Source organism: Arctopsyche grandis, chromosome 4 (assembly GCF_051622035.1).
Source record: "Arctopsyche grandis isolate Sample6627 chromosome 4, ASM5162203v2, whole genome shotgun sequence".
Lineage (NCBI taxonomy): Eukaryota > Metazoa > Arthropoda > Insecta > Trichoptera > Hydropsychidae > Arctopsyche > Arctopsyche grandis.
This window is the reverse complement of record NC_135358.1, coordinates 30,120,037-30,146,880: the sequence shown is the minus strand read 5'-3', so window position 1 is coordinate 30,146,880 and position 26,844 is coordinate 30,120,037. Positions and strand designations below refer to the sequence as shown.

The following is a 26,844-nucleotide window of genomic DNA, read 5'->3' as shown; positions in this document are numbered from 1 at the left end:
TTTCACTATCTACATTAACATGATTTGTTTCGATAGTAACCCTATTTTTGTATGTAAACCGAATTATGTATCTATGTGTTGAAGAATCGCTTTGAATGTCTAATAAATAATTAATCTCGTATGTGTCACAGTGAAATCATAACCAGTTACATATTCAGTGTTGGTTTTATTCATTTAAGATTATATGTATTGTTAGGGTTTGTATTATTTAAGGGTTAGGATAGGCTAGGTTAAGTAAGTGTTGGCCCTATTCATTTAAGATTGGGTTGTTAGGGTTAAATTCGTTGTTTGATACATTTTCAATGCTTGAATTGGTGAAAATATATTTTCACTTGAAATATGCTTTCACTGTAACATTAACATTAACATTAACTTTATCGTAAATTCTGATTAAATTTTGATTTTTGATCGAAAGTACTGTTTGTCAATTGAACATGCGTTTGAAATAAATTTGATCTATAGTAATGTAGATTTTCTAAAATTTATAAAACGAGTGTAGGAGTTAGGAAGCCGTTCAATGCAAATGATGATTGCCATGTTTTGATTTCAAACTTGATCCATATCTTTTTCTGTCATCATTATTTTTATTCGCCGCTTTTGAAAAAAACTTGCTTGGGAACTGTGCGTTATTGGATTCGCAAGTGTTGCAGAATCTATTCAATTTAAAATACATATCTGATATTTCGATGTACATTTCGCGATGTTGGCATGGAGTCGTGAGAGATTTGCAAAACACTGTGCGTCGCCTTTGCGAGGTTATTGTTGGCAAATTTTCGGATAGCGAGCTCTATGTGTTGCCCTCTCTCTCACACCCGAGATGTACACCCACCGAAGATAGAGCGAGACACGTTCAAATTGCCGCAGTACCGTTTCGAAGGGCGCTCAGTAGTGTTTGACCTTTAGTGCGTGGCGGCCGATGTGCATATTTTTTGTAGTATCGCACATATAGGGTTAGTTCCGCTCATTGTTGTGATCACTTTGGAAAGTTATCGCATACATTGAACGGTTTGATTTGCGAGTTTTCTAATATGTATGTATGTCTATGCACATGTGGCTTTCCGCTTCCGAACGGTACGCATGGGAGTCTGTGTATCGTAACTCAATTTTTCCAGTCACTTTTCATACCTGCGAATAATAATGGAAGAGCGTTACGTTTCGCTCTGAATAATTCAAACGTACTCGTACGAACGAACGGCTGTTTTTTCTCATGTTTCTAGTTTCATGTTCGTTTTCGTTTTGCTTATGAAATTGTTTCATAAATCGACGAGACTTGAATTTTCAGAAGCAGAAGTGATATTAGTCTTTTGTGAGTTTCGTGCTTTGGTAATGAATATTTCATTATTTTCTTTTTGACGCAGTGTGTTTGTATGTATGTATGTATGTAGATTTTGAATTTGTTTCGTGAAATGTTATCGCCAAGTTTTTGATTAATATGAATATGCATTATCGTTAAGCACGTAAAACAATATGTAATGTGAGGTATACTAATCTTTCTTGGAATTAAATCGCGTTTTAAAATATTGTGTTAATGTTTCGTGCCGGCTGAATTGATGTAAAAAGAAAAGGAAACTTTCGTACGTTTTGTATTACTTTTTCAAAGTGAATTTTATTGTATTGTAGCTTATTTTATGCATGGTTTGTATTCAATAAAATTTATGGAAATATGAATGTGAAAGAATTGATAAAGTAAAGTAGTAAATAAAAGCGTTCATTTCGTAAAGAAAGATGAAAGAAAGTAAGATCTAATTTGATTGTTTACAGCTTGATATGATTTAGTCTGTAAAATTATAAATAATTGCCGAAAATTTGGTCGTTTATCGGAATATTCTAATTGAAAATAACTTTTAATTTATTATTATTATTTATATTGTGCATCTTAGTATGCTGTTACTGTCCATTTATTGATTTGTCACCTTGTAATCTGTTTTTGTCATCTGTTTTACGTAATGAACTGTCATCAGTATTTTTTTTTTAATATTTGAAATGTCATGAATATTTTTTGTGCATAATAAAAGTACTTTGCATTTTTGGAGATGACAAATAATGGCTTAGTTATCATATTATGTGGCGAGTTCTTGAAAAAGTACTCGTAATGTTTAGGTCCAATAAAATAAAACTTTATTAGTCAAAAGATTACGAAAGCCAGTGTTTGTTTTCAAACTGTATTATCAAAATTATTAATTGCTATTTATATAATTTTTTTTTTTTAGTAAGCCGAATTTATTTTCAGTACAATCGAGGCGTTTATGAGAAATTAATTATACACGTTGTGCTATCTATATGCATGTGATCTGGCTAATAGCAGTTTATGGTCAATTACTCGTTTAAAAACAATATTTCACCGGTATATTGTCGGTCGGTGTATCAAATTGAATTCTAGTTTTGAACGTGAGTTAAATTAAGTCGTTGTGTTGTTGAAAATTCCATCGTTTTGTTTACTCAAAGTCGGGGAGTTTCATTCATGAAAAGTGCATTTGATCGTTCGGTTAGTTCGTTTGTCGGCACGATTTTCGTCGAAACAAAGAGATTTCTTCGACCTTGAGAACAATAGACTTTGCGTGATGATATCGGCTCATTTAATGTATTAAAATTTAAATTTCCTTTCGCGTTGAGCACGTAAAAGTTGTAGAAATCGGGTCATACACTAGGTATTAAATGCGTGCAAAATGCTAATGTTGGCTTTATCTGCGCCGCGCGCGGACGACGAGTTCAAACTGGCCCAGTTTCGAACAATTTGGCGAAAAATTTCAATTTTTCGCCAATAATATGGTGCACTGGCACAATGGGTCTTCTTGATTTGTATGTAGCATTCGAAATTATCAATTTGAAAGTACCTCTGTGTAATGAGAACATTCTAGCACCCGCATAAAATGTTTAACACTTTAAATCTCGGGTTTAAAATGGTTATTATTGGAATAATTTTCAATATTTGAGAATTCAATTCACCGTTTTTTTGTACTCAATTATTTTTTTTTCTAAGCGTACTGTAATTTTTGGCACAAAGCGCTGGTTTTTTATTACAGTGATGGTATTTTGAAAATGTTCTCATCTCGGCTTTGCTCGTTGATATAATACTTTTTAGTATATTTTTATTATATCAATAGTTCCAATATAAATGATTAAGAATGTCTAAAATAATACGAGAAGTTTAAATTTGATAAATCTGAATTTTAATGATGTTCGAAGAGTAAGTTTTAGTTTCAGTCATTTTAGACCAATGCTTACCCACCGCTTTATTTTGATTGAAATTTCATGTGAATTTTGATTTTGATTTAAATATACATAAACAGTTTTAGTATTTTGTGTTTAAAGAAATGAAGTATTGTTTTGACTGATAACAGTTAAAGATTATTTTATCTTTAGGCTGATAAAATACCTTTGTAGTTATTTACTCACGTATGCTGTAGGTGTTGTCGTCACATACATATGTACATATATATATATATATGTACATAGGTATATAAATTTTCATTGATAATTGTCAAAAATCATGTTTTAGCACAAATTTATAAATTATTATTAATGATACTCAAATTACATAGAATCAGTATGTTTTTGAAAATCATTTTTTAAAACAATATTTATATTTAGAAAAGGTTCAATTAAGAATAACAAGAATAAAGCCTTTCAGTACAAGAATAGTTACTACTGATTTTTTATTAAGATAATTAAAAAAAAGACGAATATATTTTCAATAGAGATGAGAATATTTTGATTGGTTAAGAACGATTGGATTGTGGATTGAGATTTTAATAGAAGTCTGAGGCTTTCATCAAATAAGAAAAAATGTTAAAATGGCTGATGATTTTTTATTATCACTGTTCAAAATAGTCTGTATAGCATGGATATTTTATCCTGAAACTGAAGTTGACGCTCTAAATTGCAACTGTCGTTTGTGATGATGTTTCTATAGTCATCAAAATCCATAATCCATTTAAAAATAGTGGTTTTCTTTGTTGAATTGTCTCCATCGAAGTTTGTGATGTATCCTGAATAACGTATAGTATCAGGTATTTTTTTCGATTTAACTGAGAATTGGATGTTAGTTAAAGTTAAAGTGCACGCCAAGTTGCGTTCGCATTCTCTAGACCTTGTCGAAATCAAAATCATGGAATTAATTTGTGTTAATTCGTGGTGATTCATCAGTGCGTCAATCCACAATTGAGATTTTAATAGAAGTCTGAGGCTTTAATCTAGCAGATCGTGTTTTCAGGAATAAAAATCTAGTAAAATAGAGTGGTCAATGTTTTAGTCTGCCTATTTACATAAATATTGAGTATTAAGAATATGAATTAACATTTTCAAAAATTAACTGAATCTTTTTCTTCATAACTAATGGATTCGTGTAACTTTACGAAGGTGCTTTTGTATTGTATTTTTTTTATATTATTTACTTCTTGAGGTGATATACCTATGTATTCAATAAATGATTCTAAAAATAGTTCAATTGATTATAATCGGAATTATAAAGCGAGCGAACGTATTCTATCCTGGTCTAAACTAAAGCGATTTTCCAGGCTTTTTTCAAATCAGTGTCATGTTACTTAATAGTACGGACCGGTTCGTCAGGATTTCCTGACTTTCGAGTTTTCCTCTGACGCGTGCGTACGAGAAAGTCGTTTTTCACTCTACGGCGATTTGTGTTGACGCTCATTGTCATGGCAACTCGTTTTCGCTACTTCGACTCATCATGCATTTAATTTTCCAAAAACTGAACCACCGCATCTTCCGAATAGGATTACTCAATCAAACTGGAATTAGTCCCGATGTAAATCGGATGAAATCCAACCCGGCTGCGTAATCGCCATTCACACAATGCGTATTATCTTTCAGCGACTTGAATTGAAACTGGTTCGCCATTGAAAATGCCGAGTAACAGGTGACCGCTTTCATTTCCGCAAAACGAAACGTCGTTCCTTGCAAACGATCCCTCACTTTTATTGTCGTCGAAACAATGACGAAAGCCTTCGAAAGGATCGGTTCTGCCGCGTGGTAGGAAGTCAATAACCCTGGCCCATAAGTAGCCATCGATCGATGGTGCTGGTTGTGGAAGGTTTGCCTGGTCACTCGATCGCCATTTCAGTTCCATCGACCTCACCTAGCGTGACCATCGATGCTATTATTTATTTTTAACGGTCCTTCAACCCCACCCTGGGTATAGATATCATCCATGGAATTTAACCCTCTGGCTGCTGAGCCGTTTTGATTTGTCTACATATCTATTGAGATGTCTACATTGAAAGAGATGACTTTATTCGATTATCTTCAGGAAAATATATATACACTTAGGCGATTGTTTGATCAATTGGTTTTATCGTTAATGACGTCATCATCTACAGCCATTCACAATCCACTGTTGGATGAAGGCCCTGTTTTGCGCAACTTTCATCCATCTCACCCCACACATTTTCTTAATTTCGTCTACCCATCTACTCTGCGGTCTTCCTTTTTCCTCTTTGGATTCTCTTGGGTACCGTTTTAGCACTTCTTTTGTCCATTCTTCTAGCCACGTGGCCGGCCTATTGTCGTTTCAATCTCTTCACTCTATCTACTATATCCACTACCCTTGTCATATTACTCACACACGTATTCCGTTTCTGGTCTTTCCTCGTTATGCCAAGAATACAACGTTCTATACTTCTTTGAGTGAATTGGAGTTTGTGTGGCAACTTGCGTTCAATGTCCAAGTTTCACATCCATAAGTCATCAATGGCAGAACACATTGATTGAAGATCTTTTTCTTCAGGCAAAGTGGCATTTTTGATTTAAAAACCATATTCATTCGTGCAAATGCTCTCTATCCTAATTTCACACGTCTTTTTATTTATTCTTCATTACTATCAGATATGTCTATTATTCGACTACTTCTACTATTTTATCATCTATTGCGATGCTATCAGGCATGCAATAGCCATTGTATTGACGTTTAGACGTGAAATTTTGGGTGATGGTACACAAAGTCTAAAGCACTCAAGAATTATGGAACACTGTATGTTCAGCATAAAAAGGAGGGAAAAGGTGTTCGAATAGTATCCAAATGAATGTACATAAAACAGAAATGGGTGGATGAAATAAGAAAAATGTTAAAATGGCTGATGATTTTTTATTATCACTGTTCAAAATAGTCTGTATAGCATGGATATTTTATCCTGAAACTGAAGTTGACGCTCTAAATTGCAACTGTCGTTTGTGATGATGTTTCGATACTCATCAAAACCCATAATCCATTTAAAAATAGTGGTTTTCTTTGATGAATTTTCTCTATAGAAGTTTGCGATGTATCCTGAATTACGTATAGTATCAGGTATTTTTTTCGATTTAACTGAGAATTGGATGTTAGTTAAAGTTAAAGTGCACGCCAAGTTGCGTTCGCATTCTCTAGACCGTGTCGAAATCAAAATCATGGAATTAATTTGTGTTAATTCGTGGTGATTCATCAGTGGGTCGTTGCTCACTCGCCGATTGCGAATTTTACGATGTGATTTTCGCGATAGTGAGAATTTGCTATTTGAGATGAGTGTCGATCGAGCGCGGTGTGCAAGTGGGGCATTGTGTATATTATTATTGAAAATTGTGTGCTTGAGATCTGTGGAAAATATTGTACAATTACCGATTGTTTTTGCATTTCCGCATTCTGTGCACGTTTGCATAATTTTTTTTTATTTTGTCTCGTTTTCATATTTTTGCTAACCGTGTTGGTTGGTTTATTTCGGTCTCGTTTCACGTGCAACGGCTGTTCGTTTTGGCCGAATTTTATGTGTGATCTTTATACTTATCATATTTTTTTATGATTTCATATATACATACATACATACCTACATACTTTATCGTATTCAGTTTTAAAACACTATAGTATGCGATTTATTTGCAAAATAAAAATAGTCGAGTTTATGAACATTAAGTAATGAAGCTCACAGATCAAGTGATTCATTTTGGTCAAAAATCGTCAACAAAACTGGAAAAAAGATTTAAAATCGGTTGTAAAGTGGCCAGAGTTTATGATTCATTCGAGTTACTATGTACTTAGTTGGTATGATAAATCGCTACGATTAATCGTCATGATAAATTTCTCAACTGGTTGTAATAAAAATCATTTATAGACTCTTTAAATGACAATATATATAAAAAAGAAACAATTTTATAACCTTTTAAAATCATGTTTTACTTGTATTGTAAAAAAGTATGGTTTTGAAATATGATTTATTTAAATTGACATTGTGATAAAATACATATGTATTACTTTATATACATACATGCATAGCTCTTATAAAACTTTGTTCTAATATGTATGTACATACATATGTAAAGGTTTAATTGTGATATTAGAATCAAGTTGAGTGTTTGGATGTTGAAAATATATGGATATGTGGCTCCAGGTTGATCGTTTCCTATCAGAGTTTTTCAATTTTTCTGATTTTCATTGAAACTGTTCTAACAAATTGGCAACCTTTACCCATTTTCTGGAATCTCCAATTTCGCTGATTTGTATCAATGCTACAAATTTGTCCATAGATATCTCTGTGTATCGATGTTTAATGTTTAATCGATGTTTGCCTTGTATAATACTTCTGCACAATGTTTGACCATACATTTTTGTAATTTAAATATGTACCTGTATATGTTTATTTATTTATTTATATAGAAAACTGCTAATACATATAACACAAAATAACAAAATAACAATAAAAAATTCTAAATCATCTTCCACAAAGGTATCCATTAACACCCTTCAAGAAAGCATCAATGTTATTAGAACTTCTAATGCTTTCAGGAAGGGCATTATACATTTGAACACCTCTGTGAAAAACACCTCCTGCAGTTTTAGCTTTCTTAACTCTACATATAATTAATTTATTCATATTTCTCGTTTTATAATTATGTATATCTCTATTCCTAACTATATGATTATTAAAATATTTGGGTAATAGATTCTTATCTAGCTTATATATAATATGTAATTAATAATTCCTAATCTGTATACCACACTCGTCACTTTGGAGCATTCTGTTAAGACAAGTGTTCATGATTGATTGAAATAAAAATAAATGTTGAATTTGTAATTCATTTTATCTTTGAAATTAATATTATTGTATTATTCGGATATAGTTTTGAATATTGATTATATCTTAATCAAACTTTGTAGAATTTGCATATGTATGTACCTACATAAACCTAATGAATATTTTTTTGACATATATGTACATACATATATCTTCGTGAGTTTTTGTTTATACAAAAACAAACCCATAAAATGTATCGACATTATACAAGAGTATATTATACCATATTTTATGGTGTATGTACAATTAAGATGAACTTCGATGGTCGATGGAATTGTATCAGTAGAAGTGGGTACATATTAACATAAATACTCTATAAGATAAACTCTAAAAGACAAACAGAATATCGGGTTCGTATTCAAATTTGATATGTAATATTATTTATGTTGTCTACGAGTTGACGACCTTTGAGGACCCGTTACGCCTTTGTAGAGCCATATTACCGTTACATATTGCGCAAGATTTTTTTCGGATGTTATTTTCGCCGACACAGTCTTGATTTATCCCGAGTGGAGAAAATCCCTCGGTTAAAAGTGAGCGATGCTGCTAAAATCCAGCCATTAATCACCAGAATCGCTCTTCGCCAAGGGGAGAAGTGAAAAATAATATAAATTATGTACGCATCTGTTCGGCGGAGCAACTTTTTGACGATTTGATGAATTCTATAATACTTTGGGTTCGTTAATCTGAAAGTTTGTCTCTCGAATTGATTTCTAGACGTTGAAAGGCCATTTATTCGAAGCGAATGAATGTGTATACGTTTGGATGCTGTCATGGCTATCAACTATTATAACGAAGGTCTGCCATTGGTGACAAATGTATATGTATATATGTTTGTAGTGGTATTTTCAAAGTTAAATTTACTGTAAAATTATGCGGAGAGCTCGAGACGGCGTCTGTAATTGATTTTTCGACGTCAGAATTTCAACAACTTTAAGTTTATATGAAATTTTCAATTATAATCTCGAGTTTGAAATCTTACTTAATGTACCGCGGTGTGTATGTATGTTTAATGCTTTCTGCAAATTCATTAAACGATGAATAATGGAATATTAAAATAACATAGCGTTTAATGACCCGTGATTTTCTCGGAAAACGCGCATACATAAGCGTATCCGAATTTTCCGAAGTATGAAACTTTTCGGCGACATTGATCGATCGAATGTTGTTAATATTGGTTTAACTTATCGCACGTGGCATGCTAATTTTCTTTCGTGTACGTACATGTAAAGAGATTTTCGCAAAAAAATTATCATGCGAACGGTCGTTCTTGTCCAACGATTTTCCGCCATTTTCCGCACTTTCTGTGTCCTGTCACGGAACTGTACGTATGTGCGGTCCTGTATTTTTTTATTTACTTATTTATGTTAGAACGTTTAGAAGGTGAACTTTCTCCTGTTGCATTGTGACGATGTTGATGATTTTTTTTGTCATGTTGTCCGATGCACAATTGGTTTACCATCAAAATATTTTCATTGAAACGTCTTTTCATTGTTCGTTTGGGACTCAACATACTGTCACGGCTCACCCATTGTGTGTATATATATTTTTTCGTGTTATTCGAAACGTTACACGTGTTATTACTGATAAATAACAGCATACGTAATGTAAATAATTGTGAGAATTTGAGTTTTTTCGATGTACCTGCTTGTTGTAATCTATGTATGCAGGTTTTTCCCATGAGCTTAAAGAAAATTATAGTCGTGACTTCTTATGCATTATAAATTGTAGCGTTATACGCATATTAATTACAGTTAATTATATAATGTTATGACGCTTTTATTATATTGTAATATAAAATATTTAGTATTGAGCGAGGAAGATTTGCTTGAAATGATGCATATAGAATGAAGTATTATTGTATTGTGAGCTAAATTGGTATGTGAACGATTGTATATTTTTAAAATTACGTAAGAAGTAAGAAAAGTTGCAACTCTTATGCAATGAGTCGATTTACTTTCTCTCTAGGTACAAAAAACTCATACTAAATTCGCGATGGTCATCGCTATTCTAAAGTCACGTTTTTGCTCTCGATTTCTCAATACATTTTTACCAGAAAAGTAAAAATCCATGCGTTTTTTCCAAATATATGTATAATCGTCGAAATTTTCGATCAAAATAGAAGTCTTCAATTGAAAACAAGTCTTTATCTTAACAATGCATATAAAAAAATTTCTCGCTTGGTATCGTAAAAACTGTCGTTGGGTGCAATTTGGCATCTTGTGAAATTATTCTGCACTTTCCGCTCTGGTTGCCATTTTCAGAGTTTTCGTTTTTGTTTGACAGAGTGTTAAAAATAAGTTCACACTTTGTCGTGTGTTTTTTTGTCGTGCCGTATTTGCAAATTCATTTTTTGTGCCTCTATAGCGGTAAAATCGCCCAAATTAACAATTAATTAAATTTATTCATTGTCACGCTACTTCTGTATAATAGTGTAATTATCATGAACGTAAATGTCATAAATGTTTTAACAAACATGCAAACTACGAAAGAAACATGTTATTATTCGATTAGATGTTTTATATAAAATTTTCACCGTTGTATTATTATTGATTTTTTCAGATTGATCCTGGACTTTTTGACGTGTCATGATGGCGCCCGGTTTATTCCAAAGACCTAAATCGCCAGCTTCAGTCAGTCATAAAATACAGGTAATCAAAAGTTTCGATGCATATTTTAAATTATGTATATACATATATATTATGATTGTTTTTTAACGATTTTTAAATGATTTTTCAGACACCCAGGTTCATGGTATCGGGAGCTGATGGTGCTGGAAGTAGCAGTCCTGGAAGCGGAGGTGCCAAAAGTAGAGGTTCTTCTCCATCTGACGGTGAAAATTTTGAATGTTATGGAGAGGGAGCTGATGTAGATTTGGAAACTACGAATGGGTTAGTATTCGAATTGGATTGAATTCTTCAATACTTGAGATTAGTCAAAGTGAAAATTTTCAATAATGCGTCGATTGATTTATTGATTTGTAAATGCATCTTAAATGCATATATTTTAATAGCTACTGATCCACTGATCATTTTCTATTTTAAAATTTTATTTTATTTTTGTTAGTAATCATAGTATTATATTATTTAAATGTTAATGTACTGAATAATAGGAAGCTCAAAAACCTATTTATGATGTAATGCGTTGTTTAATTTGTATGTATATAAAGATTTAAGTTTATTTGTTCGTTATGCAAATCTATAGTTTTACATTTAAACCCACCAACTCTGGTATACTATCTTGTGGTACAAATTGAATTAAATAATTGATGTTCCATCGGTAATGTTTCTTCATTCAATCCATTGATACGACTGAATGGCATATCGCTTGTATTTAGTTACATTTCAATTATGAATTTCTATATAAAATAGGTTTATATCACTCGTGTAGATCTTTTGTTAAAAAAAAAGCACGCGATCGAAATGCGTATTGATCGTTAAAACCAAAGAAAGGTTGAATAAAAATAAATATGTACATAAAACAATAGATATATATATTTCCAATTCGACATTGACATGGCACACTTAAACTTAGAGGCTCAATATTTTCATGTGAATTTTTCAAACCTTGACCGTTTTTCAGTATCACTTGATGGTCTGAAATATTTAATAGTAGTTGATTATTGATTATAATAAATTTTGTTTGTTTTTTGTTTTCAGAGAAGTCGGACAGCGCAGCCCTAATGGTCCTATTAACAGACACTCTTGGACTAGAACCAGTTTGAGGAGAACCCCTCCAAGGTAGACAGACGATTTTCTATGAATATTTTCGTATCGTTAATGATAGGGTAAAACTCGTGCTACGGTGAAGAGTATATGTGTATATACATTCGTCGACTTTCACATTTGTATCCCACGCCTTGCTTCTTCACGCAACGAAGACTATGGAGAAATTTTGAGCTTATGAAGAAATGCGATTATCAAACCGATCATCATGCTTGCTTTTATATTTATACGGATCGAGATTAGAAAAGATTGATTTGTAATCTTCATGTGTGTATCATACAAACATATAGAAATCATATTTGCTATATGTATGTATATATGTATTTTTATAATTTTCTGTCTATAAATGGGTTTTATTTATTTGGTGAGTATTCTATAATAAATGATCTGTATTAAAATAGGTCCGTATTGAAGCTATGAATCAATGAATGATGACTGTAAACAATGAATCAGTGTTTGTATTATATTAATTGTCAATATTTAAAACCAACCTAGCCTAACTTAACGTAAGAGCACATTTATGTATGTATGTATGTATATGTTACAGTTGAAGTGTATCCTCCAGTTGTAATATATTATTTTGACTAGTTGGAATATATTCTAATTTGGTACCAACTACCGTTATAGTTGAAGTGTATTTTCAGTTGTAATATATTATTTTGTCTAGTTGGAATATATTCCGTATAGTTTAAGTAAGTTGATTAATATGGCGAATTATGTACATTCCAACTGATAAAAATATATTACAACTGAATATACAATTCAACTATAAGTTGGTACCAGGTTAAATGTAGAGGTTTTCGTGAAAATGTCACTCGACTAGTAAATTGAGTTGGAAAGACTCTTTTTTGCTTTGGACACATTCTTAGAGTTATTATAGTCATATGGTAATCATTACCTTTATTCGTAATACCTGGCAAATATTAACGCATTATTGAATTCTAAAGCATTCGTAAAAAAAAACATCAGAGCTATCAATATTCAACTGTTGAAATTTGCACCTTGTTGATAGTTGATAGATAGATATAATTTACTAGTTGAGTTGTATTCGAATATGAATGACCTCAAAAGCCAATTGGAATATATTACAATTTAAAATACACTTCGACTGTAACATTGTATGTATATACTAAACAAATTGATTTGTATACCGATTAATATCGATATAAATATTGACTCTTCTACTATAATGGTACTGATTTTAAAATATTGGTTATTTAAATATAAGTGTAAATGAAATGTGTGTGCTTATTATAGTTTTATTTGAAATTTGAAATGTTGACATATTTCTTTTGTAATATTTGGCAATTTTGCAATTTTTCTTTTCTTTTTCTTTTTTTTAGCCACCAAGAAAACCTTCCTAATCGTCGATGGGGATCTATGAGACAGTAAGCTTTTTGCTTTTTGCTTATTTTATTTACCGCTATTTATTTTATATAATTCGCTTAAATTATTGCACAAGTTATGATTATGCAAGATATTATCATTGTTAATCTATTGCAACAGTGTTTCTGTTATAAATTTGATAGAAATTATGAAAATATGTATGTATTATAAAAACAAACACAAATTGCATGTGTTAATCTTTTTTCTCATATGGATAGAGAAATATTATGTTGAACTTTGATTTTTAATACGAAATTATAATAGCATATATTTCGAAACGTCTTTGTCTTAAGTGGTGATTTTTCTTGCATGTATTTAAAAAAATTCACTTTTGATAAAAATCTAAAAGTGTGCGATCTAGTTCAGATACGATTTTTCATTAGAAATTGTGCGAATTTGAAGTTCAACAACTGAAAGAATATATATAAATTAAAATTAATTGACAGCTTACTCCCATTCTTTTCGAAATATAAAATAATAAAAAAAAGTCTTCATTATTTATATTTACAATCTGGTAGCCATTAAAGCTGTACAATTTTGCTTAAATACTCTGTTAGTTCCTCTATTAAAAATAAACAGGTTTAACCGCCCATTGTACCAATTTACCAACAATGAATGTTGGTAAATTTACTCTTCTGCGAGTGAGCTATTGTTTCAAGTGGGTTTTTTCATTCATAAGGAACATAGAAATCGAGATTTTCGCACATTCCCTAAGTTCTGCGTGACGGCTTCATATCACAAAAAAATGCGTGATTGATAGTCTCTGCCTTTTGATGGTTTTAAATAATTTTAGTACAAATATGTATATTGGTAATAAAAATGAAGCACTCATTATACATTTAGCATGCTTTGTACAATGATCGATAGGGGCTTTGCTATTATAAACATATACCAAATCCACGTTCGATCGAATATATCACGTACGTTCTTTCGAACAGTCCAATGTTTGATTATGTGTATTGAACATTAGGCACGATATACGTGTTTTTAGCACACATTATACTAAAATTTGTATAGATGAATAGAGCTGTCTAATGGCCATAATTCATAATGTTTATTGTGAATTTATAAAGTCGACTTTCTACTGTGTATAATCATCATCAGCGAATCGTTTGGTTTATGGTGGTTTTCCTCGATAGATCTCTCCTATACTATTCTAATAACATTGATTGTTCTATGTAAAGGTCATTCGAGTAGGTATGTATGTATATTCGCTCTTACGAGTGTTTGATTATGTAATTTAAAACTTGAATGTTTAGTGTTGGGTTTTTCACTGTTTGTAGTGGTTTTCCGAGTAACGTCTAGTTTTGATGTAAATCGCAACTTATCTTATGTTATATCACAATAGTTGTTGACAAGGTCGTGAGAAATTTTTTTCAATATAATATTATAGCTTTGTTATATTGTAGAATCATCTTGATTTAATTCTGTAATGTTTATTTGCTTTGAAAATTAAAAGAAAAAATTATGTATAGCTTCCTGTATTTTATATATTTAAAGTTGTTGTGCTGGTTTTTTGGTGAAAAGTTATATTCTACCATCGCATACGCATTTTCACTTTTGTAATATTATATTATATTTAATAAAACATGAAACGCTATCGTTTTGATAGCTTTGGCTGAGGAAAATTGCTGTAATTTCATACGGAATACTATTATATATTCTTTTTCATTTTCATTTTTATTTTTACATACTAAACGGTGGAATCATTTTTAGACAATATGATTCTCTGGATTTTTCCGTATTGATGTAAGTTTTGTTGAAATTTTTTACGTACATATTAAAAGAATTCTTTTGTGTAAATTTTGATCTATCGATCCGAATTTTATTTACAATCGTGGGATTATCAATTTTTTTTAATACGATTAATGTTTTTGCAAGTTGTACGCCATTGTGGGAAATGAACTGTTTTGCCTGATTTTTGTGATTTTTTTTTCGGTGTTGTACCTAATCTAGATTTGATGAACTGTTATTAGATGGCTTTCGTAATGACGTTTAGTGTTTTGTTCATACTACTTCGTTCATTCGACAAAAAAATGTTAAGAGCAACTACATACATTAATCTTTTATTATATTTTTGACAATTAAATTTGGGTTAGTTTTTGATTTATTTATTTGATTTTGGTCAGTAACTTTTAAATAAAACGGTAATTAGCTACTCTACCAGTTTGGTCAGTCAATACCTCTATTGGATTCATCAAAATGTACATAAAATTAGAAAATCACTCGCGCAAAATAACTTCTCACTATACGTAATATCACAATGGAACTTCACATGTCGAATTACTAATCAGTACTGTTATATATTACAAACCGTTTGTCTACTGAATCTACTCGAAATTACTAAGGTTTATTTTTTTTACTGACCGATAAATACAGACCGTTCTTTTTTGACTTGAATACTAAAATATTCACACACTTCTTTAAATTCGTGGCTTCTTTTTGTTACAAGTTTGTTACAGTCTTCAAATCATTTTGAAATTTTGCCATTTTGCACGATTTGGTCAACGATGGAAATTTCAATCGATTTTTATAGTTTGATGGTGAAAAATAATCGTAATATTCACGTCTAACTTTGCGATACTTTTGTATACGTTGACGTGTAATTGCCGTATTTGTTTGTCTTTCTGCGTTTGATTTTAATTGTTTAAACGCCTATATCTTTATAGTTTTTGCACTATATCTCATATAATTTGCATTGTAGGCTCTCTTTATCTCTCATATATATATATATATATATATATATATATATATATATATATATATATATATATATATATATATATATATATATATGTAGAATTGATTTTTAAACGAGCCGAGATAGAGTGTGTGTGGTATGCCTGGGAAAGACCGGATGCGTGTTGTTATGGTCACTTGTTGGAGGACAAGCCCGAAGAGCGTGTACAATAAATAGTTCTGACTTAATCTGCGCGTTTCACTTGGAATCCTTCACATCCGGATCCTATATATATATATATATATATATATATATATATATATTTTTTTTTTTTTTACTTCACTAATAGGATAAATACAATACAATATAAGAGCGTAAATTGTTCAATGCGAGCCTGGAGTCTATTTCGGTTAAGATTTTAGTTAATTTTATTTTAACCAGAGCCGAAATTAGCAGCAGGCACAATCTCAACTCACAGTTTTATGCGGTAGCTTGGAATAACTAATCGTTTCTCGTTCGTCTTAAAATAAAATCAATCTGTCCACTTCCTTGTGAACTTTCGAGGGCTATTTGCGTGCACTACATATTATGTATGTATGTATATATTCAATGGCTACACAATTTCCAGCACAAAGTGACAAAATTTCATTGGTTTCATGTCACAGCGGCACATTCTCGAAATCATTCGTGCATTATAAAAATGAAAATCGGCTCCGAGACGATAATTACCCATTCGAAACAATCGCTTTCGACCTTACGATTATTTTCGGTCGGATTGACGCCCAGAGTGTTGTCTGTAGTTTAATTGCAGTATGGCGTGATGCTACTTGCTGGTGGCGGTTTTGTCGTCGGAAAATCTTATTATGGTCGTTTGTCGATAATTCGAATTGCCTCGAAGGACTCGATTGAGGTCGTTGTCCAATGTCGTCGATGAATAACGAAAGGCTATTTTTCGACCTATGAAAATTTTATCAGTGCGTTCGAAAAGTGTGACGAGTAGAAAAGAGCAATACATGTGAAATCGCTTCTATGTATGTATGTAGTTGGATTCGAATCGTGTAATGTAAGTAGTTGTTGCACAATAAATCATAGTAATTTAGTTTCAACGTATTAAATTGCTCCTACGTTGTTGCATTGATTCGAAAATTCTTTCGCGTTTCGTATAGGTAGGTACCTGAGGTTAAAATTACGAGAAGAACCTGTTAATGGAATAAATCCAATGATATCTAAAGCTATACATGTTTTTAGACGTATTTCTGTTACAAAAATTACCACAGTATAACTCACTAGGATATATATATATATTTATTTATTTTTTAAATGCTTTATATTATTACGAAATTATGTTCACAATACATCTTATATTTATTTTAATAGCTACTGATCTACTGATCATTTTCTATTTTACAATTTAATTTAATTTGGTTAGTAATTACAGTATTATATTATTCTAATGTTAATCTAAAGCATAATAGGAAAAAGAGCTCAAAAACCTATTTACAATCCTTATAAATGTTCATAATACATCTAATACATAATATTAATTAAAGACTCTCTAAACTCGATGACCTAAAGCAGATTGTGTTTGTGACATTTTGTTGTAATCGCCGAGACTCTTCACAAGTGTGTTAGTATGGTTATTTGTGATTCTGTCATAGAATCTACTGGTTAGTTTGATAGTAATGTCTGTAACAAACGGAATATTATATATGGCATGCAGTTTTTTCAGGTTAGTATATATGGGAGTATTATAAATTATTTTTAGGGATTTATTTTGTATTACTTGGAGCTTGGAAAGGTTAGTATTCGAGGCGTTATTCCATACAGGTGAAGCATAGGTTAATAATGGTAATATGAGCGCGCGATATAATTTTATTTTATTTAGCGTTGATAAAGAACTAGACTAGGATATACATATGTATGTATGGCCTCTATTTAACCGATCAGTAAAAAATTCACATTTTGATTAGTATAAAAAAAACATTTCGTAGGTAAAAATAATGGATTGATCAGTGAATATAATAATTGATCAGTTTGTATTGATCATTTGCTATGCGATCAGTTATTAAATAGACTGATTAGTTTTTAAATAATATGAGCTGTAATTAAACCAAAATGATTAGTATATAAAACGAAATGATAAGATTTTAAAATAAATGATCAATTGTTAAATGAAATGTTGAGTTTTACGCATTCTGACCATAGATCTAGAATATACTAGATCCGCCCTCACGTGTTATACTTGTCTCCCTTTTGGCGCATGCAAAATATGTACATGGCGCATGCACAGTTTCTCTTAATAGGTAGGTAGGTACCGCTGCGTCGTAGGGGAAAAAAACCCAACTTCCCCGGTAGTTAAACCCCCCGCGCCCCTCAGCTAGTGAAGACAAGATCTCCGACCAAAATAACACGTCTGGGCCCATCTAGTGTATTATACATCAATGATTCTGACAGATGAAGTAGAGCCAATGTTGCCATATTGGATCGTTTTTGATAGTGTACTCTCCACCCGCGTGCGTTTATTTGTTTATGCCGGATCACGCGTTGATAAAATTTGACGTTCACTGGTGTTTTGTTTTTGACTTTGAATTCGTTTTTCAACTGGATTTCTTTCACTTGCTGACGCTACTGGCTTCCTGATTTTTGTTTTTTCCCTTGGACTTTTTTTCGGATATGTGTTTGACCCGGATTTAACAACTTGAACTTCGTTCATAAACAAATATTGTTGTTACAAGTGTTGGCTGCTAAGATATGTTTTTTTTTTTTTTAATAAATACCGATCCTAACAACTTAATCTCAAATTAATAGGGCCAACCCTAACTTAACCTAACTTAACCTGATCCTTAAATGAATATGTGTCGGCTGCTAAGATCTAAGATGGGCGACGCGCTATCATCCAACTGTCAAAAATTATAATTTATTTGGTTTTTAGTTATCATTTATATTATTTATCTGATCGCTTATATAATATATAACTGATCATTAATCTTAATCACAGTTGGTGAAAAACTTATTTATCGAACGTATCAAACTTATTTATATAATTTTAGGAATTATTGAGATTGTTCTGAACGATTCAGCTGAGAAAATTGCATGTAGAATGTATGAACATTTACATCATACGACAGTCGATGGTCGAACATACAATATGATCTCAATACAATTGCACATTAAATACACGATTTGGAATTTTGGATGTACATAATACGTATATGGTACATTAATTAAAATAAATTTATTGTTCTATACAGGTGGTGTTTTAGTACGGGTCATGTTTTGAATACCGCGAATAAAAAAGTTTAAATTAATTTACACACACACATACGAATGTGTCAAATTTACCATAATTTATTTGGTTTGTAATATTTTATGAGATTAGTGTTCGAGCATCCACCGTGTTATGGTGGGCTTGCAGTATCGATATATTGCACTTTTTTAGATTTAGTCTAAAAAAATAATTCTTCTATAGAGAATTTTCCCTGTATTTTACATTGAATAGATTTTGTCTTTTTTTAATTCTATACCTTCCATATGACACGTTGAAAATATTTAATATTTCGATTGGCTTTTCGTATGTATGCCGAACTTAAAAGGTTTTATTTCGTGTACACACGAAGCCTTAAAATTTGACATTTTAATTTAATTACATGTAAATAGTGGACGGATTATAAATTCTTAAGACTTTATATACGTATATATGTATGTATGTATGTATGTAAGCGTCACGTTATATTTTTGATGAATTTTCCGTCTTGGATTGTTTATATTATTGCATTGTTATAATTTGATTTAATTGTGAGAGTTGTGTGTAATTTATGTCCCAAATTACAATCCATACGAGTGTGAGTGGAATCTCTGCATATTTAGTGGTACTGAACTCGCACAAAAAAAAAGGTTTTATATGACTCACGCTAAACTGTGCGTACCTACATATTTGAATAATGATTTGATAGTTATCTAGGCTTTTTTTTTTTGTATTTTTTTTTATTCAGTTACGTCCGTCCGTCCGTCGCAATGGCATTCACATGCTAAACATCGGCTCAGTTTCGTTCAGTCGTCGTTCGCCTTTACGCCGGGAATGTCATGCGTCGCGAAGTTCGTCGTTCGATTTTAAATCAAATTTTCTAAAATAACGGTACACTAAATATGTTTAAAAGTTCTTCGAATATCGTATTTGCATTGTGCTTTCTCAATTTGAAAGAAAATTTTGTTTTAATGTGTCAAAAAAATTAATTCGTAAAAAGTGTGCGAGTTTTGTTGCGGTGTGTTGTGATTTTATTGGGTTCGAAATTTAATCGCTCAAATTTATATAAAGTGTGTGATTTTTTTTTTTTTTTAGTTCGATATGATTTAGACATCTTTTGATTGTATTTATAATAATAATAATATATGTAGTATAAGTCGATCGTATCGAGTGTGATTTTAATTCATGCGAAAGAGCCGACGATTGATTAACGATTCTCTATAACGAGCTCGCCGTTTGAATATTTAATTGTTTACACGGTGAAATCGATTCTTTAATAGACGGTTCGAATCAACGATGTATAGATTACGATTTTGAAAAGTTTTTCAAATAAAGTTGTCGTAACGTTACACGATTACAGGAAGTGTGATCGTATATACTTTTGTATAGTAATTAATGCGAATTACGCCATACGCACATATTTTTCTATTTCACTAGTTACGAAGTTTATATAAAGCTTTTTGAAAACGACACGCGTTCCATATAATAATAGCGTTTCAGTGGCGGTTCGTAATGCGCTTAATTAATTAGGAAAAGTTTCGTAGCGAAGGCTGCGATTTTCGCGATATACATAAATATACTCGTACGTATGTACATATGTACATATGTTCGCTCTCGGAAATAAATATGTACTAATTTTATAATGTGTCTATCGTAAACCATTTTTATTTTCATTTCGAATACGAAGAGTTATCAGAGTATAAACATCATAGTGATTTATTTGCGGGCGTGCTGTGCAAATGATCATCTCGTATCGGAAAGGCAGTGGCGGTCCAGTTTCGTGAGAAATGCGATTATTCGCGCTCTTCTTTGGATCGTGTCGCATAAATTAGAAGATTTTTTAATACTTCATAGTATATTTTATAAAAAAAAAAACTACATACATAGATAAAGTAAAATATATAATGGCGATGGCCGCGCTCCGCATGTTAATACATATTTGACGGGTGTTTATCGATTGACGAACGGCTTTTTTACATCGTGGCTATTTTGTACTATTTTAGGGTGTTCCTGATTTTTTTCATGTAAATATAACATGATAGTGTGATCAGTGATGGTTTGTGATCGTTGTTTTGTGATGGTTTCGTGTGGATATAGTGATGTTCCAGGTTTTGTCGAAGGATTTCTTGATATTATGTGATCTCATAAACGACAGGACATGTACGTGAATCGTAGATATAGGTCAGTATTTTTATTGAATTTAGGGTATATTTTGATGTAGATTTATAATTCAATATATATGTATGTATGTATGTATATCACAGTAGTCTTCGTTCGATTCAGAGCAAAACTTTATATCTAAGTCAATTATGTAGTTCGTCAAGTTTAGATTTAAAGCCTTTGATGTTTGATAAGTTGTACTGAATTGATCCAAGTTAATAGTCGGTTTAATCGAAAGAACTGTTTTTCAATCGATATTTATTTAACTTATTATGTTTTAGCATAAGTTCTATCTCTTGCATCTATAATTTATTGATTTTTAAATGCTTTATATTACTACGAAATTATGTTCACAATACATCTTATATATTTTTTTTATAGCTACTGATCTACTGATCATTTTCTATTTTACAATTTAATTTAATTTGGTTAGTAATCATAGTATTATATTATTCTAATGTTAATCTACAGCATAATAGGAAAACAGCTCAAAAACCTATTTACAATCCTTATAAATGTTCATAATACATCTAATACATAATATTAATTAAAGACTCTCTAAAGTCGATGACCTAAAGCAAATTTTTATAATGAACCTTAGGTATTGTATGATTATATCTAAAGATACATAGTATGTATAATATTTTTGCGGCTATCAGTTTACCACCAAATTACATAATTGTATATGATAGATTAGATAGATTATATTACTTTTTATCAAGAAAATTTTTTACTTTTTATCAAGAAATTTTGTGTTTTAATTTTAACTATTCGTTAAAATATATTATTCACGTAACCGTTTGCTTTACATATGTATATATTTTCTTTTACTTCGACATGCAATTTTTGTTTCTATCTTTTTTTAGATCGATTTTCGTTTAGTTTTATGTATCGATAATTATTGTCTAAATTTGATATTCTGAAAAATTTTGCATTCATAACAACAAAGTTTTCCTAATAATCGATAATAAAGACCACAACTTTTTTTTATATCCATGTAAATTTATTTCGTTGTTTTTTTTTTATTTTGATTTTTAAATGCTTTTTTTTATTATTTATTATGTTCGCATCATCTTATATCTATTTTAATAGCTACTGATCTTCTGATCATTTTTTGTTTTACATTTCAATTTTGTTATATTTTTTTTGTTAGTAATTATAGTATAGTATATTATATAATATTAACTCGTATTATATTAGCTCGGAACTAGTATTAACTCGTCTCTTGTAAAGGTTTTCCGGTTCCTTAATGTGATAGATGAATATTGGGATCTGTTAAATTGTCATGTTGATGAGCTGGTCAGTTTCATGAGATTCAACACAAGTCTATTTGAATGAGATGAATGATTGGTAATTTTTATTGTTTTTTTTCTTTGTTATTTTCTTTTTTTGTAAGACTGGTGTGACACTTTGGGGCAACCTGTCAGCTCAAATTGGTCATATTATTGTTATTATTATTATAAAAATAATAAATAAATATATAGTTAATGTACAGCATAGTAAGAAAAGAGCTCGAAAATCTATTAAAAATTCGTTGTTTTTGACATTATGATTTGCACCAGATTATAGTTTAAAATATGGCACTTTATAATTATATCTAAATAAGTTTATAGTTTAAATTTATTTTACGTATCGTATTATATCAAATTACACATTGTTCATTTGTGTCACAACTGAAAATCTGACTATTGTAAAGTTGTCCAAAGGACAAATTATCTATGAGACTATTATTGTATAATCGTATTTCTGAATCTTTATTCTTTCAAATAGTATACAGATACAATAGCAAAATGGAATTGCAATATGACTGTATAGAAAATTTGAAGTATTTCATAGCTATAAAAAGTGAGTCTCGTAAAAAATCTGAAATTTTGAGTGTGACACTGTAATAAGCGAAGTGTAAAAAAAATAAATCGATATTTTTTCGTAAATGTATGCATGTTGTGACGTATATAAAACTACTGACGTATGTACTTATATCGGAAAATGTATGTATATGTAATTTTTCGACGGAAAATCGCTTTTCGTTGTTTGCACGTCGCTATCTGTCCGTCGACATTGTTAAGCAAAAAAAAAAAACACACAGAATTTCCATGATGTTTATCCGATTACTTTGGCCTTTCTGAGAACAGGGACAACCCAGAAAGGTATTCGGTGAAACAATGGCGAAAAATAGCGGATGTGACCAGTAGGCTTACGCGCTATCGTCACACTCAACTTTCCAATCGGCGTACACACTTATGCTAAATAAAAAAAAAAAATAGATAAAAAAATACATCATCATCAACGCTGTATTTTCGTCCATCTCGGACGACGAAGAAAAGGTAGCCATCAGGCTCTTTAAACAATTTGGAAATCGCAGTCATAATTCACACACACACTCCAAAATGTTATTATTCGCGTGGAATTTTGTAAGCGAAACGTGTCAAATAACAATATGGAACATTTTCACAATCCGAATGTTAATCTATGGTGATGTCGTTCGTCGCCATTTTGTTTCATTTTTTTTTTTTTTTTGTTATTTTGCAATACGCCGAATTGCAACACTGTCTATTTTGTAATTATGACATAAAATAGCAGATATACACGTGACGAACGGTTCGCATTTCAAATTGACTGTTGTATGTTAATTAACTAGCTAACTGTAATCAATCAGTGTTATCGAAATTGACACGTGACGTAAGCTGACCGTCAAATGACCATAAATTGTCCTGGAAAGTATGTATGTATGTGCATAAGAAAGTTTTTAATTTATGCGTGTTGCAATAACAATATAATTGATCAGAGAAATGTTTGGATGTTTGTATGAATTCGTTCACTTTTTTCGTTGATTTTTTTTGTTTTGAACAATGAAAGTGATCGTGTGTTACGAATTGTTGAATTTTGCAATGCAACGAATCTGTACGATATTGTACGGGCAATTATATGTTCATAGAATAATATGTTAATTAAAATAATGAATCGGTTGAGGTGAATGCGTTTTCTTTTTATTATTATGTGTCACTTTCGTTGTTGGGCAGTTTTCTGGTACGATTTTGATAGGATTTTCCGGTGAAAACGGGGAAATCGCGTGACGGGATGCGGCTGAAAGTTTCCGTCGTTTTTAATTGACGCATTTCAGTGATGATCCGATGACATATTGTCTACAGAATGACAATAATACATACATACGTGCATAGTATGGCGTGCAGGCACGCACAATTCTCACTCAAAGGTCGTCCGAATGCAGTTTTCCTACACATTCTAATCAGTGCAATCTTCCTGTCGTGTCTCTGAAGAGTGCTACTTAATTAAGACCGGTCTCAATTCAATTCGAAATGATTTTAGAGTATCGTTAGTGCGTTTTGCACGGTGACTGGATGATTGTTTGTACAATTGTTCGCCTTGAAACATCAGCGTTAAGTAATCATTGCATGGAACACCGTTTTTACTTGCCGATGACGAATTAAATCGTTCGATGTGTCCGAATCGTATTAATTAATTCGATTAAGATTCTCTGAAAGAAAGTGCATGTGTGATAAAAAAAAAACCTGTTAGTTGACATTTCCCGAAGTTCGTTCACAATTCCATTTTTTGTGCGATGCATTTTTTATTGATTCGTATTGTATGAGAAATAACAAGGAAATCGTTTGAATTTCAATTTGTGAATATATTTTCTGTTTAATTTTATCAAATATTTAGATATTGACCAACTTTGGTAAGGTTAATTAACTCTCGTTCACGGTTAAGTGATTTTATTTTTAGTTACGAAGGTTAAATTGTTTTTATATGTATTTTAATCGATATGTTTGATTTAAAATGTGGTCTAATTTTTTTATATACATACAGTAGATTTTTATTTTTGAAGAGGATTTTATTATATGTATAATATGTAGGTAAAGTGTTGAATTATTTGATCAATTTTTTTAAATCAATGGTCAGGTTTACATAGCATAGGCTAAGTTGCGTTAATATTAATACATTTTATATTTATATTAATCATATATAAATCTTATCTTTAATTATCGATTCCGACTAAGGCTAATAAATTCTATAATTGATGAGTGTGCAGTTTTTGGCTGTTGCAATCAACATTTTATGTTTCATCTATATTTTTTAAATTGAATAATAATAATACAATTTCTTGTTTATTTATAACTTTATTTTGTAATTCGTATTTGTCAATAATATATTGTATTTTATTTATTTCAGCTCCGGTAAACGCCAACTTGGATCCAATGCTTTAGCAAGGTACTTTTTTTTTTTATTCAATTTTAATTTATTTAATAATAATTTAGATGTAATTGTAATAAAAATGTATAAACAAAAGAAATTTTGTAATGTAGTTAATATTTCTGAAAACTAAAATGTTGTCGGTAAAGCAGATTTCAAAGCTACCGTTGTAAAAGTTTATCAAAATTACGATAGATGTCTCAAACTTAAAATTTTTATTAAATTGGATATTATTTATATTTACACATAGATATTATTTTATGATTAGAATTTCTTTTAAATTTGCATATAATTTAATTTAATTTTGCGCATTTATTTTGCTTACATTTTGATTCAGCGCAATTCAGGCTTATTGTTGCATATGCTAAAAAGCTATTGCACTCTAATCATATACATATGATGGAGGAAGTTTACTTGTGCGTTTGATTTAAAAATTGAATATTTGAGCAATGTTTATAAAAATAAATAACAATGGGGAATTTTACAAACTACTTCTACAATGTTTACAATTTGATTTACAGTCAATTGTATCGGTCGTCGAGTTTCAACTCATCTGGCTGCGGCTCCACCGGCGATCCTGGAGAGGATATGTACTCTGATGTATCCTTGGAAGAAGACGTCCAGGGATTGAATTACAAGGTAAAAATTATTCTTTTAATGAATCTAATTCGTCGTTCGTACAATGACTGTAAAAATTATCAACCGAGTGTGATAGCTACTGAGTTATCAATAGGAAATTACATTTCCTGTCAGTAATGCAGTTGCCTGATAGCTTTTTAAGTATCTAAGAAGTTCCATGTATGTAGATAAAATAGGATTATTAAAATTTTCTGTTGTCTGCATACACCTGATCATAATTTTAACATTTCAACAGGCTTACCGTTTAAGTTAACATTCGCCATGTGTCGTTTAACTGTACATGAACTGAACGTTCTCTCCATTCAATTTTTATTATGAAAGCCTGCAAGACGATCAATTTAAGCCCGTCAATTTAAAATGATATTAAAAACGGATTAATGTTCAAAATTAGTTTCATAATTGAAAAACTAAGAGTGAACTTTCTTACGCGATTCACTTTTGAGGTGTTTATTCGTGTCATATATATTAAAGAGAGATTGTGCAGCACATGTTATTTTCAGGTGCTGATTTTGATGTCTCTCTCAAAATGATTTTTTAAATGAAATTTCACTCTTCATTCAGTGCGTGCAATTTGTACTTGCATATCTATAGTTATTTAATAGACTAGTTGTGGGAATATATCATACGCAATGGACATATTCTTTCATCTGTAAGCGGCTGTTGCAATGAATTGTAAAAGAGGCGTGGGTTTTGATCCCACACGAAGTCAACACGTTGTGCAACGTTTTTGTTGCATTC

The 26,844-nt window shown here is 31.0% G+C and overlaps 1 protein-coding gene across 2 annotated transcripts in view; it reads left to right on the top strand.

The window, feature by feature from the left end:
* LOC143911033 (rab11 family-interacting protein 3-like) overlaps positions 1–26,844 on the top strand; it is a 73,146-nt gene that overhangs the window by 19,438 nt on the left and 26,864 nt on the right. For both annotated transcript variants that reach the window (XM_077429744.1, XM_077429745.1), the window contains exons 2-7: positions 10,623–10,711; positions 10,800–10,951; positions 11,720–11,800; positions 13,129–13,173; positions 25,447–25,485; positions 25,989–26,106. In XM_077429744.1, the coding sequence (XP_077285870.1) occupies positions 10,649–10,711; positions 10,800–10,951; positions 11,720–11,800; positions 13,129–13,173; positions 25,447–25,485; positions 25,989–26,106 (498 nt within the window). In that variant the 5' untranslated portion in view covers positions 10,623–10,648. The remainder of the gene's footprint in view (positions 1–10,622; positions 10,712–10,799; positions 10,952–11,719; positions 11,801–13,128; positions 13,174–25,446; positions 25,486–25,988; positions 26,107–26,844) is intronic.